Source organism: Canis lupus, chromosome 14 (genome assembly GCF_011100685.1).
Source record: "Canis lupus familiaris isolate Mischka breed German Shepherd chromosome 14, alternate assembly UU_Cfam_GSD_1.0, whole genome shotgun sequence".
NCBI classification, from domain to species: domain Eukaryota; kingdom Metazoa; phylum Chordata; class Mammalia; order Carnivora; family Canidae; genus Canis; species Canis lupus.
The window spans coordinates 46,660,624-46,675,853 of record NC_049235.1 but is presented as its reverse complement, the minus strand read 5'-3'; the positions used below and the strand labels follow the sequence as shown (position 1 = coordinate 46,675,853).

At 35.8% G+C, this 15,230-nt stretch overlaps 1 protein-coding gene across 2 annotated transcripts in view; it reads right to left on the bottom strand.

Annotated features, from left to right (window-relative positions):
• Positions 1-15,230, bottom strand: part of NPSR1 (neuropeptide S receptor 1) — a 142,597-nt gene that overhangs the window by 31,435 nt on the left and 95,932 nt on the right. Inside the window, exons 3-4 of one of the 2 annotated variants that reach the window (XM_038557316.1) lie at positions 14,867-14,970; positions 5,619-5,712 (exon numbers count right to left, since the gene is read on the bottom strand). The exons of the other annotated variant lie outside the window; for it this stretch is intronic. Coding sequence (XP_038413244.1) covers positions 5,619-5,712; positions 14,867-14,970 — 198 coding nt within the window. The remainder of the gene's footprint in view (positions 1-5,618; positions 5,713-14,866; positions 14,971-15,230) is intronic. 2 annotated transcript variants of the gene reach the window in all.

Here is a 15,230-nt window from a genome sequence, read left to right as displayed (position 1 = left end):
TTCAGAGACATTAGGAGAACCAGGGGTCTCGAGAGGCAGAGGGAACCTACTGTGATGTTACTGAAGATGTAAGGGAGTGGTTTCCTGAAGGAATGGAGGATAGTATGGGATGGGAAGGAAGCAGTGGGAGTTTGGTTGCAGAAACAAACACAGGGCAGGATGGCCTTAAGGGAGCAAGTGATATATATGGCTGGAGGAATTTTCTTCTTGACCAGAGGGACATGATGCCTATTGGGTTTCTACAGGCCTTGGCAGCATTAGTAACCCCTCCTGCATGGTCTCGTTCTTTCATTGGTTAAAATACAAAGTTTCTCTCCTTCTGTAGGTCCTACAGCCTACAGACTTTTAAGGGTGATCTTCAGCTCCTGGGCTCCACTCATATTCCACTGGATGGGTTAACAATGCATTCACCTTTGGAAGGGCATGGGCATGGAAAAAATCAGATTAAAAGAATATGAAACAGTGCTTCGGAATTAATTCTACCAGGGTACGAAAAATGTTTCCTCAAAGCACACATAGGGCAGATGGCTGGAATTACTTTTCGCATACTGCTGCTGGGCTGTCCTGGAAGATCCCCAGTCTCAGGTCTTTCCGCAGTCAGGTGTGTGACCAGCAAACAACAGTGGTGGCAAGACTATTGGCCTTCTGGCCTGCTGAGCCCATCTGCCATGATGACTGACTGCTCAGGGCTCAATACTCAGGGACAGAACAGAGGAAATGCAGCTTGAGTATTAGGTGGGTCACCTCCTATTATCTCCAAAATGGCCTGTGTCTCCCACCTGTAGAAAGGCAGACTTCCTGTTCCATTTGTTCTTGCCCAAGTCTGTACTTCTGTCTTAGCGCTCTCCCTTTCATGCATCATGTATACCTTCTTTGTCTTATATTTATTTATTTTTTTAAAGATTTATTTATTTATTCATGATAGAGAGAGAGAGAGGCAGAGACACAGGCAGAGGGAGAAGCAGGCTCCATGCCGGGAGCCCGACTTGGGACTCGATCCCAGGACTCCAGGATTACGCTCTGGGCCAAAGGCAGGTACCACACCACTGAAGCCACCCAGGGATCCCCCCTTCTTTGTTTTTAATAATAAAAGTTACACATGATAATTACAGAAATACTAGCAGAGAAATATAAGCAAAAAGAAGGGGAGAAGTCCATAGGGGCCCCATGCAGAACTAGCCAGCCCCAATTTTGATGATGCATTCATACGAAATATATAGATTACACAGATAAAAATTAGAACATAATATACATGCTGGTTTTCAACCTGACTTTTTCTCTGAAAAAAAAAATCATCTCCATCTTTTATGTCAAGGAAGTCTTTGTAAAAAAAAATTTTATGGTATCTTTTCATGTCTGCATCTATACAAGTGGCATCCAGACTTTCAGGCAGTAAAAGCTTTTCATCAAATATAATTTTACATTGAGTCCAGTACAGGATGCCTAGATAGCTCACCTTGAGGCCAGGTGACAGCCAGAAGCTTCCATACCTGTCCTGGAGCAGGTCTACAAAAATAAGTCCTCCTGGGTCAGAGTGTGAAGTGTAATTTGAAAAGCACTGATAAAAAATTTTTTCCATGGTTACACTAAATTCCCATTTTATTGATAGCCTATTATAAAGTATTTAAAAATTTCCAATTATTTTATTATGAATAATTTATATGTATCTCTTTACAGTGCTATTCCCTTAGGATAAACTCTTAGAAACAGATTTGACAAATGTTATTAAATTTCTTCCAAAAGTGTCTACAACCTCTGCTCCCACCGGAAGTGCTTAGACATGCCTATTTCCTTATACTCTCCCAATACTGAGAGAATTCTTTCTCTTACTCTTGTTATATCAGCAGTAAGATTTCACATCCAAATGTCTAATATTGCAGCTCTTCGGTTAGTGGTCAAAAGAGCATTTCTATGTATCGTTCATTCATTTTTCATTGCTTCTTAATACTGTTCATGTTCTTTGTCCTCTTTTTCAATTGGTATGCTGTTATCTCTTTGCCAGACTTCTTTAGAAGAAGGATTTTCTATTTGTCATTCTGTGTAAGCATGTGTACAATGTTTATTATTTGTATGAAGGGTTTTTAAATTTTGATGTAAACTACATTTATTTCCCTTATTAATTATGCTTTTGGTATTATTCCTAGAAAGAGCTTTCCTTCACCAAAAATAAAAAAGTTTTACCCATCCCCATTCCCTTTCAAGTTTAAAATGTTTACTTTTTCAATCCAAGTGGCATTTACTTTGTAATTGGCTGTGACAAATGGCAGTCCAATATTTTTTTCCAATATTTTTTAAATGGCTAGACAACTATACTAACACCCTAGACTGAGTCATTTGTTCTTTTCTATTGATTGGATATGCCATCTGCTTCACGTACATTATTCAAGTTTCAGTATCATATTGCTTAAATTATCAAAGTTCTATATTATGCTTTAATATCTCACACTAAATATTTCCCATTATTAAGAGAGGTTTTCCTAATTATCTTCATATCTATTTATCCTACGGGGCCTTAAAATGCCAACTTCTGTGGAGTTGCTAGCTGAGGAAACTACCACTTTGGTAAAAAGCAGTAAAATATCAGGAAGATGTGGTCTCTCCTTCCCCTTTTCTTCCTTTGGTTTAGTTGCCATCACTTGTGTCTGCTGGGCCACTAGTGACTTGTGTGGTTACCACCTGAGCCCTTCTCCAGGAAGAAGCTGCGTTGCCCAGTGGGGAATTTCTTTCTGTGGCCTTCTCCTTGTTCAGTCACATAAACCCTTAGCTCTGCCCCTCATGGATGCCCTTAAATTCCATGAGCTGTAGCACCAGGTGACCCTAGCATAGAGCTCCCTGTTCTCACCTATCACCTGGCCACTAAACTCCTATACCACCACACAGGCTTCCTGGGGGATGTGGTGTCCATGCTTCATCTGTTCCATGTGTGCTGGGAATTCCTTGAAGTTCTGGTGTTTGGATGGCTTCTTTCCTTGGCTCCCATCCAGCTGCTCATCTCGTTTATTTCTCTTTCCTCCATGACTTCAGTGGGATTGGGCAGAGAGGAAGGGAAATGGCTAATGTCTATTTCCAAGTTTTTGTCTTTCCCCGGAGGTATTGGAGATGATTATTTCCCAAGTACCCCACACCAGACCTCTATTAATTTTGTAGTGAGGAAATAAATTGCTTTCCATCTTTAAAAGAACACTGTAATATTCATTGCTGCCTTTTCTGTAATTTAGGACACTGTTCATAATATTGCAGTGTCTCCTAGAACTAGCCATATTTGCCATTAGCTAAAGAGTTTTTTATTTTATTTTATTTATTTTATTTTATTTTATTTTATTTTATTTTATTTATTTTTACCTAATGAATATGATGAGATGGGTAACTGACCATATATACCTTCTGGCTATTGGTTCCCTAAACCTCTATCCCTGACAAATGTCTCAGGATACCCCTCACATGTTTCCTTCTACTTAATTTCCCTTCACTCATATTTTTGCAGCTGGAAATACTCTGGTATATGCATTTTTTTGAATGCCTCCACTGACTCTTTCGTGGAGCCTGCTGGGCATAAATAAATAGATGAATAAATCAGTATATCACACTTTTGCATAGATCATAATATGTCTCTCCCATTTCCCTTTATCCCACTCCTTGTTTCCTTCTTTATCATAATCACTGGGACAATGGAAATGCCCAGAAAACTTGGTGCTAGTCACATACCTTCACACACACACACACACACACACACACACACACCCCAAAACAGACAAAAACAACCCTAGAAAAGGCTGAAAAACAGGTGTAAATTCTATTTTTAAACTAGTTTTAATTGCACACAACACATCAGTATACCTTCTTGTATGTAAGTCCCTGTGGTCACTAGGGCTAGTCCAAATCCTCCCATCTCCAGAAGTGAGGACTAGTTGGTATGTTTCCTTGCAAGCAATTATTTATTACTTTTTTTTTTTTGTACTGTCCATGGCTCTCTCACCTCCTCAGTGAGAGGCAGGATATGCAGTAGGCAAAGATACCTGAGCTACTGCCAGACCATCTTGGGTTTAAATTTTGCCCCTGCACCTACTAGCTGTGTGATCTTGGACAAGTTGCTTTAACTCTCTGAACTGTAATTGTGCAAGCCGTAAGATTCAGATAATAAAAGGACCTATCTCACAGAGATGTTGTCAGAATTAGAGTATTTAACATGCTTAAAGAACTTATAATCATGAATGGCATCTAGTATACAATCAATAAATTTAAGCTACTGAAACTTCTACATTCCTCCATTGGAGGAGTTTCTGCTATTCTAAGGCATGCTACAATAAACAACACATGTTCATACATGCATGTATGTGGGTGTTTGCTCAGAGAAGATACCAAGAAGTAGAATTTCTATGTCAAAGGGCTGAACATTTTATATTTTAATTCGATATTGGTAACTTGCCATTCAAAGGATCTGTGCCACTCTTGTCTGATATATTCAATAGTATCTGATGACATTAATTCTACTTATTCTAAAGTTCTACTTGTTCTGTTAATTTTCCTTCTTAGTTGTAAATGCTGCAGAATGGTGTTATGAAGTATTACCTATTTTCCACAGTTTGGCTTTTGTCGCATTTTCTGTGATATTTGATTGTATCTCACCTTTGTAGTCAAGATTTCATATTAGTTCTTCATTTTATAAGTTTTCCCAGGCTGCTTGGGAGAGTGTGGTACAGGTCACTAAACACTGGGTTCCTACTTGCTTTCAGGGGTCATGGAGGATGTGGGCTCTGCCCATGGGTAGAGTAATGGACAGGTAGTCTTGGGACTAGGTACCCACCATCCCTCCAAAGAGTCATTGCTTCTTGGAACCCCACACTTTCTTTTCAAATCCACCACCTCCACTACTAAGAAGAAGAGACCTCCATCTCTGCTGCCCCTCTGAGAAGGGGGAGCACAGTGGGGAAAGAAAATATGTAGTGATGGGCCTTCCTCCTTGTGCTCCAGAGATTACCCTGCTGGTTTCCTCGAGTCCTTCTTGTTCTAGGTTTTTACATGATCTATTTAGGAAGTACTCTTAATGCTTCACCCATATCACTGTAGCATTGTTTGTGGGTATTGTGAGCTGTGTGGTTTCAGCCTTTCCTCTGACCCATCTGCTTCCTTCTCCCGGGGATTCTTCACTATGATTGGATCAAGGAGAATTTTCCTTGTTTCCAATATTAGTATCAATTAAAAACATCTTTCCAATTATCTCTGTGGTTTGGGAGTAAGGAGGGCAAGGTGCTTGTTTCTGGAAAATGAGCAAGTTGAAGTGGGAGTATTCATTTCTTGAGAGGGGTGTATGTGTCAACACAGCTCTAAAGGAAAAAAACCAGAGGCATTAGGGTCAAGGTAAATGGCTACAAAGTGGGCCCAGCAAACTACCTTCCCTGGTAGTTTTGACCATTCATAGGAACCATCAACATTTTCCCAGGCATCCTGCTTCGCTTTCTACATCATTTTGACAATCAGACCCATGAAATAGAAAGAAAGTAGAGAAGAAGAAATTGGGAGGAAGAAAACCATTACTAAGAGGATAATATTAGTGAAGACAACCCTACCCTCTCCCAAGGATGATTTCTTAAGGATAGCACTTGATTGAGCCACCTTACCTCCTTGCAGGAACTTCATGGGATAGACGATGGCATGGTATCTGTCTATGCTGAGGGACACCAGCACATAGGTAGAGGCATAGAGCAGCACAACCTGAAGACAGAAGCAAGAGAAGGTACGTGACTTCATAGAAGTGAGAGAATGCACATAATGGAAAGAGGAGTGTTTGGTGCTATTTATAACCCTATGAATTGAACCTAGGGAGGGATGAAGTTTGGGCTATGGAGAGAAATGACTGACTCCTTATGTCTAGAAGCAGATTGCTGTTCTTGGAGCTGGACTTGTCATTGCTAGTGGTGACCAGTGAGAAAGCTTCTAACCTCACTCTTCTCACTCATTCACTTGGCTTCTTGGGGACTCCACACCTCAGGGTCAGTCTCTCTTGACATTTGCATGTACATTTGTTCATAACTGACTTTTAAAGCTAAACTAATTTTCCCTTCTACAACTGACATTCCAGAGTAATTAGAAAGAAATGTTCATTTGCCTTTTATCAGTGTGAGTTGTTGAGAGACAATGGGAGGGACCTGGTTTCCAGGAGCCCATGTGTTTTTTTGAATCATTATCATCATCTGCGTTGACAGTCTCAGAGCTCACTTCCTCCTCCACTTCTCTAGCAGAGCTGTTCATTACGGATCAGTCCTTGGGTCCCCTCTTCCTCCTTCCTACCTCATCTATTAACCTTACACAGGCCCTTTAATTATCTTGAGTACAGTGTTATTTGTAGAGTTTGCAGAGAAGAAAATTGGGATATAAGAGGTTAACATCTCTTGTGTGAAGAGCATAATCAAAATGTAATTAAATGAAATATCTCTGAAAGAATGATCAAGGTGGAAAAATTTCAGGTAATTTTGAGCCTCATTTCTACCAAGTGTCCAGCTATATCTCTTTTTTGTAAACTTTGGGTCAATTTCAGAGCAGGGAAGAATAAATCAAAGACAAAAGTCTAAAGGTGAGTGTCTGAATATCTTTTAAAATGAAATAGAAATACCATGACTATGGTAATAACTTTTGTCGGAATTTATACCTTATTGTTCTTTCCCTCACTCAGACAAATAATAATCAACTATATTGTTGTTCTTTATTATTTTTATTTCTAGAATAGTACCACAAATACATCCCAGAACTAATGTTGTGGAAGATGTCATAGGGAGGAGGTTCTGAGGGTTGATTAGAGATTGAAAGCTCTCCTGAGGGATATAAGAAGAGATTCTCCTCTTGCTAAAAGGTGCTACGTGGATGGAGAGAAGAATGATGTCCAAGTTTAATCTCCCAAAATTAGACAACCATTTTCCTAGAGAAAACTAGGATTTCTATGTATGATTCAAGTATTCAAAATTGTTATAGCTGGCCACAAACAGCTCAGGAGGGGGCATTCAAGGAGGATGGGAAAGAAAGCTCCTAAGGGCAGAACTCTATAGGGTGGAATGTCATAGTAAGAAGGTCTTAAGAACCTTGACCATTTTGGCTGTGTTGAGTGAGGTGGCCGACACAAGTTCAAAATTTGAAGCAAGAGGAAAGTTCACAAAAAAGAGTGCCTGGAAGAGCAGGAAACATTAACAAAAAGAGATGCGTTTTGAGATACAGTAAAAAACAGTAGTTAATTTCAAGGGTCTTCAAACATCTAGGCAGGGTAAAAAAAAAATTAAAGGTTACATAAAAGGAAAGCATTTCAAATTGTCATGCCTCTTTTTTACCAAAATAAAATGCCAGAAAACAGCATAAAAACATGTTCAGAGTTTTGAAAGGAAAATTATGATCCAAGAATTTTGTAAATATCATTTCTGTGCCAAGGCACAGAATAATTTTCTTAGATGTATAAGAAAGTGTAACATCACATAATCTCCTGAAAAATCTTCCCTGAGGAATATTTGTGCTGATTGAGCATTGTTTCAAAATTAAGAACTCTAGAAGAGAGACAGGATTGAGTAATAACAGCTATGGTAAGCGATGTGTCCAAAAAAATCCCACAACATGTTTACAAAATAACTATGAATATAGTTAGGAAACATTCCAAGGAAAAATCTTGGGAGTTGAGTGAGAGGAGGGAGTATAAAGAAAGAAATCATGTCATATATTGTCATTTGGACATTTTAGTCATCCCTTTTGCTTTTTACTTTGATAGAGACACATTAAATTTAAAAATTAGAGATAAGCTATTGTAGTAAAACAAAAATGGAGAAAAATTACTTATTAGTTTCTTATGGTTATTATAACCAATTACTGCAAATGTTGTAGTTTAAACCAACATAAATTTACGCTGTTACATTTCTAAAGACCAGAAGTCCAAAATCAGTTATACTAGGTCAAAATCAAAGTGTTGGCAAGGCCACCCTCCCTCCACAAGCTCTGGGTCAGATTCTTCCCCTTTTTTCTTTCAGCTTCAGGTGACTACCAGGTTTGTTTATGGTCACACCAATCCCACCTCGGGTCTATGGTTACAATGCCTCTTCTTGTCTGTCAAATCTTCCTCTGCCTCCCTTTTATAAAGGATACATATGATTACAATTAGATTCATTAAGATAATCCAGATTAATCTCTCCATTTCAAGATCTTTAACTTAATTACATCTCTAAAATATCTTTTTGCCATATAAGGTAATATACATAAATTTCAGGAATTAGGATTTGGATTTCGGGGGGCATTTTTTCAGTTTACCTCAATTAATAACCAAACAGAAAAGAAAAAACATGCAAATAGGGAAAAGGTAACCAGAATGATTAAAACGAAGTGACTTAATGTGCACCAAACACTATTTGTCTCAATAAATATAAATGGCTTAAGCTCCTTGACTAAAACAAAATCTATGTACAAAACCTTTCCCAAAATCTAACTGCATATTATGTGGAAAACAAACCTCTAAAACAAAATAATTATCAAAGTTTAAAAATACAGTGATAGCCAAAGGCATACCAAACAACTAAAATCAGAAAAAGGCATTTATTAAATACTACTATTAGAAAAATTAAATTCAAGGCAAATTGCACCACATAAGATGAAGAGATTCTTTTTATTGATAAAAGATACAATATAAAATGCTGATAGAATATTAAAAACTTATATGTAACAAGTAACATAATACTAAATACATATAACTGAGATATTCAAAGATTTACACAGGATGAAGCACAATAATATATAGATAGGAAAAAGTAAACACACTTTAAAAATAATACACATTATTGTAAAATACCTAGGCAGCATTTAAAAACTGGTCATAAACTAAACTACCAAGGAAAAAAAATCTCTCAATAGATTTCAAAAATTATACAACATATATAATTTGCATATTTAAAACAACAAGCAATAAAAGCTGAAATTAGTATCATGTTATTTTTTTTAAATACCACTTGGAAATTTAAACACTCTTGTAATTAACTTGAGTCAAGAAGGAAATCAAAGTACAATTATAGTCAATTCATAAATGTCAACAATGAAAATTCTACACATCAACAACATATGGGATACCATTTGGAGAACAGATGGCAGCTTGAGGACATATGTCTGAATTCTCACTACCCCACCCCTCAATTCTGACAAAAATGACCTAGGAAATATAAAACTAAGGAAAATCTTGCAGAGAAGTGAGACTTGAATGCAGTAAACTTAGAAAAATTTTATTTAGAAAAATACCAGATTGGATCCATGTAAAGGAGGATTCCTGGGTTGAGTTAAAAAATTAATATACTTTATTTTTTTAGAACAATTTTAGATTTAGAGAAAAAATAGACCAAATATTACAGAGAGTTCCTGCCTCCCTATCCACTTTTCCTTATTATTAACATCCTTCTTTAGTGTGATCCATTTGTTAAAATTGATGAACCAATATCAATACATTATTACTACTCAATGTTTTATACGAAGCTTTACTCTTTGTGTTGTATAATTCTATGGATTTTTGACAAATGCATAATGTCTTGTATACACAATTCATACAGAAAAGTTTCACTATCCTAAAAATCTTCTGTTTTACCTATTCAATCCTTCCAAATTCCTAGCAACCACTGATCTTTTTACTGTCTCCATCGTTTCCCTTTCCAGAACATCATATGGTTGTAATCATGCTCATGCAGCCTTTTCAGACTGACTTCTTTAACTTAGCAAAGTGCATGTAAGATTTCTCTGTGACTTTTCCTGGCTACATAGCTCATGCTGTTTTATTGCTGAATAATATTCCATGATATGGAGGTACCAAAGTCTTTTTTTTAATCCATTCAGCTTTTGAGGAACATCCTGCTTCTAATTTTTGACAACTATGAATAAAATTATTATAAACATTCTTGTGCAAGTTTTTGTGTGAAGGTAAGTCATCAACTCAATTGGTTATATACCTAGGAACATAATTGCTATATTGTATGACAAAAGTATGTTCAATTTTACAAGAAACTTCCAAAACATCTTCCAAAATGGCTGTACCATTTTGCATTCCTACAAACAGCACTAGCATTTTGCATCATCAGTTTTTTGGATTGTAGTCATACTAATGTTAGTGCTGTCTCGTTGTTTTAATTTGCAATTCCTTGATGCCATATAATGGTGAACTTCTTTTCATATGCTTGTTTGTTATCTTTATTATTTTTTTAAATTTTTTTTTGTTATCTTTATATCTTCTTTGGAGAAGTGTCTGATCGACCTTTGGCTCATTTTTAAGTGGGTTGAGTTTTAAGAGTTCCTGATACATTTTAGGTGCAAATCCTTTGTCAAGTATGTGTTTTGCAATTATTTTTTTTCCCCATTCTGTGCCTTGTCTTTTCCAACTCTTAACAGTATCTTTTGCAGAGAAGTTTTAAATGTTCACTTTATTTCTTTCGTGATTTTACTTTTGGTGTCATATCTAAAAAGTCATTGAGAAACCCAAAGTCCCCTAGATTCTCTCCTTTGTTATCCTCTAGTGGTTTTATAGCCTTGCATATTTCATTCAAATCTATAATCCATACTGAGTTAGTTTTTGTGAAAGGTGCGAGGTCTTTAGTTAGATTATTATTCTTATTATTTTCTGTGGATACCAATGACTCCAGCAGTATTTCTTGGAGAGGCTATCTTTTCTCCATTGAATGTCTTTGTTCCTTTTTCAAAGATGAGTTGACTTTCAGTGTGCATTTGTTTCTGGGATCGCTATTCTGTTCCACTGATCTATTTGTTGATTTGTTGGCCAATATCACGCTGTCTTGACTTAGGTGTAGCTTTAGAGTAAGTCTTGAAATCAGATCGTATCTTTCCTCTAATTGTGTTCTTCTTCAGTATTGTGTTGGCTATTCTGTGTTTTTTTGCTGTCCACATAAACTTTAGAGTTTGTATATATCTATAAAATAACTTGGTGGGATTTTGATTGGGATTGCATTGAATTTATAAGTTGCTTTGAGCAGATTTGACATCTTAACAATAATACATCTTCCTATCTGTGAATATAGGATATCTATTTATTTAGATATTCTTTGATTTCTTTCACCAAAGTTTTGTAGTTTCTTCACATTGATCTTGCACATATTTGGTAGGTTTATACCTAAGTCTTTGGTGCTAACATAATGGTATTGCATTTTTTATTTTAAATTCAAATTGTTAATTGCTAGTATATAAAAGCAAAGTTGTATTTTTCAACCTCATTATTTTTACTTAATAAGACCAGATATTTTGTATTTTGTTTAGTTTTTTGTTTATTCTTTCAGATTTTCTACATAGATAATCTCGTCATCTGTGAACAAAGATATTGTTTCATCTTTCCCAATTTGTGTCCTTTCCTTTTCTTTTTTTTGTCTTGTTGAGTTAGTTGGGACTTCCAGTGTGATGCTGAATAGAGGGAACATCCTAGCCTTGTTCCCACTCTTAGGAGAGAAGGGCCCAGTCTCTCACCATTAAATATGAGGTTAGCAATAGCTTTTTGTAGATGTTCTTTACCAAGTCGTGGACATTTCCCTCTATGAAAAGTTACTGAGACTTTTTATCATGAGTGGATATCGGATTTTATCAAGTGCTTTTTCTGTATCTAGTGAAAGATCATATAAATTTTCTTCTTTACTTTTTTGATTTAATGGATTACATTCATTGATTTTTTAATGTTGAACCAGCCTTGCATACCTGAATGAATTCCACTTGGTCATGGTATGTAATTCTTTTTATAAGTATTTCCATTCAATTTGCTAATATTTGTTGATAATTTTTGAATCTATGTTCATGAGAGATACCAGTCTAGAGTTTTCCTTTCCTGCAATGCCTTTGTCTGGTTTTGGTGTTAGGATAATGCTGGACTCACAGAATGAGTTAGGAAATGTTCCCATTGCTTCTATGTCTTAGAAAAATCAGAAACTTATTAGTAGTGGCACCTGGGTGGCTCAGTAGGTTATTTGTCATGATCCCAGTGTCCTAGGTTCAAGTCCCACATTGAATTCTCGGCTCAGCAGGAGTCTGCTTCTCCTTGTGACAATGCCCCACCCTCTTCCCTGCTCTCTGTCTCTCATAAATACGCAAAAATTTTTTTAAAAAGAAACTTATTAGTATAATTCCTTCCTTAAATGTTTGGAAGAATTCACCAGTAAACCCATCTGGGCCTGGTGCTTTCTTTCTTAGAAAATTATGAATTATGAATTCAATTTTATTTCATAGATATAGGCCTATTCAGATCATCTATTTTTCCTTGTGTGAGTTTTGGCAGATTGTGTCTTTCAAGAATTTAGTCCATTTCAAGTAAGTTATAGAACCCGTAGGCATATAGTTCATAATATTCCTTTATTATCCTTTTAATATCCACGGGATGAGTAGCAATGACCCCTCTTTCATTTTTCTTCTTAAATATTTATTTATTTATTTATTTATTTATTTATTTATTCATGAGAGAGAGAGAGAGAGAGGCAGAGACACAGGCAGAGGGAGAAGCAGGCTCCATGCAGGAAGCCTAACGTGGGACTCGATCCTGGGTCTCCAGGATCACACCCTGGACTGAAGGCAGTGCTGAACTGCTAAGCCACCAAGGCTGCCCTCATTTTTGATATTAGTAAGTTGTGTCATCTCTCTTCTTGTTTAGCCTTCTTAGAAGTTTGTAAATTTTATTATCTTTTTGAAGAACCAGTTTATAGTTTCATTGATTTTCATTATTGAATTACTGTTTTCATTTTAATAGTTTGTTCTTTTATCATTTAAAACATTCTGCTTGCTTTAGGCTTACACTGGTCTGCTTTCTCTAGTTTCCTAAGGTGGAAGATTCGATTATTAATTTTAGATCTTTCTTCTTTTCTAATAAAAGAACCTAATGCTATAAGTTTCTTCAAAGCACCATTTTTACTGTCCTACAAATTATGATAAATTATATTTCCTTTTTTTCTTTGATCCATGTGTTATTCAGAAGCATGTTGTTTAATCTCCAAAAACATTGAGATTGTCAAGCTATCCTTCTGTTATACATTTTTAGTTTAATTCTAGTTTGGTCTGAGAGCATACTTTTTGCTCTTTTCACCCTTTACATTGTTAAGAGTTATGGTTATGGTCTACTATGCAATTTCTTTTAATGAATGTTCCCTGTGAGTTTGATAAGAATACGTATTCTTCTTTGTTGGATGAAGTGTTATATAAATGCCAATTAGGTCAATGTGATTGATCATTTAGTTTACTTCAACTGATAACTATGTAGCTTTACCACAGCCTCACTCTAACACTGAGTGTTGGCATAATTTATTTTTCAGAAATTGCTAGAATAAGCTATTGATAACATTTACCTACAAGGAAGCAAAATCTTTTAATAAGAAATTAAAATATGTTTTAAAAAATTATTCCTGAGAAAATACTAGTTCCAGATAGTAATTGGGGCTCTTTCACATCTATCAGACTTTCAAAATAATGTTCAGAGGACAAAGATTTTTAATTGTAACTCTTGTCTAAACACTTTCTGAAGATAGAGTAACTCCATTTCCAAGGTCTGAAAATAATAGAACAAATGAAAATCATAGATGAATATAGATCTGAAGATTCTACAAATCCCTACTAACAAATGGAGTCTTGTAGGATAAGGTTTTCCAAAAATGCACTGTGCATCTATAAAGCTACAATAATTTAGACCTAGAATATGGGCATCAGAATGGAAATATGTTAATGGAAAATAATTTTAAGAGTTTAGAAACAGAGCACATCAATCCTAACAGGTTATGAAACAGTTCCTTCTTTCTATACTTTGTTGATGTGCCTTAATCCATATTATATATACATATGGTGAATTAATAATTAATAATGTATATTCTACATATGTAACATTTTACATCATATATTTTATGTATATATATTTGTAATTTTTACATTGAAGAATATTCAACAGGTAAAATATAAATGTCTTTAATCTGAAAATAGATATTAGCAATTACTGAGAAAAAACAAGTATCTCAGTTATAAAAAAATTGAAAAAGGATAATAGGCAACTTAAAGAAGAAGAAACTCAAATGTCAATAGATATTTTTAAAAGCCTAATTTAGGTGGTAACACAAGAAACACTAGTTAAAGCAACCAGGGATAATACCTATTTTCTAATCATCTGTCAACATTTTTCAAAAATAAGAGTAGCCAGTGTTGTGTTAGTTTGAGAGGGGAAAAAAAAAAAAACAGAATTGACAAATATTCTGGAGGTTGTTTAGACAGAGCTTTATATGCTCTGAATGTGCCCCACCAAAATTCGGATGTTGGAATCCTAATGTGCAACATGATGGTGTTAGGAGCTGAGGTCTTTGGGAGGTGATTAGGTTATGAGAGTTGAGCCCTCGTGAATAGGATCAATATTCTTATAAACGAGGACTGGAAGAGCTCCCTTGCTCCTTCTGCCACGTGAGGATATAATTTGAAGTCTGCAACCTGGCAGGCTCTTGTCTGACAATTTCTGACATGCTGATCTTGAACTTCCAGCCTCCAGAACTGTGAAAAATAAATGATTGTTGTTTCTAAGCCACTTATCTGTGGTAATTTTCTTAGAGCAGCCTGAAGGGGCCAAGATAGATGGAGTATGGCAAAGGCCTTCACATTGACTCCAAAATTTTACTTAATGCTTGAAATGTGAACATTTATGTTCTTACTAATGCTATTTATGTTTTCTTTACATAATTATTTTAGCAAAAAAAAATTAAAATCTTACAAATTTTCCCTATCCTTCCAATGAGAGGGAAGCCCACAATTTGTTGTGTGGAAGCACTGGATTCTACACTATTTTCCTTATGAACAACCCAAGACCTAATTTTGGTGTCAGTTTGTGTCATCACATTTAGAAGGTGCAACATACCTGCAAATAGCGGACCACTCGGCAAACGAGGTCAGGTGCCATGAAGTCTCCGGTGAATCGCCAAATGATATCTGTCAAGATGTTAACCAGACCTGTGAACGAGTCTAACAAAAGCATACAAGTGGTTAATTTTAGTCTCTCGCATTTCCAGTCTTGCAACAGTAGAAGTGAGTTCCTGGGGAATTTTTTTTTTTTTTTCTGATTTATCAGGTGGCTATTAAGGAAAAGTAAGGCAAGGCAAAAGTCCACTGACTTTTATTATTGGAGCTTATTACTACTTAAATCCTTCCACACTAAGGATTTTGATAATGACTAAAATGATTTTGGTAATCATACAGTTGACATTTTAAGTCATAGAAGAGGA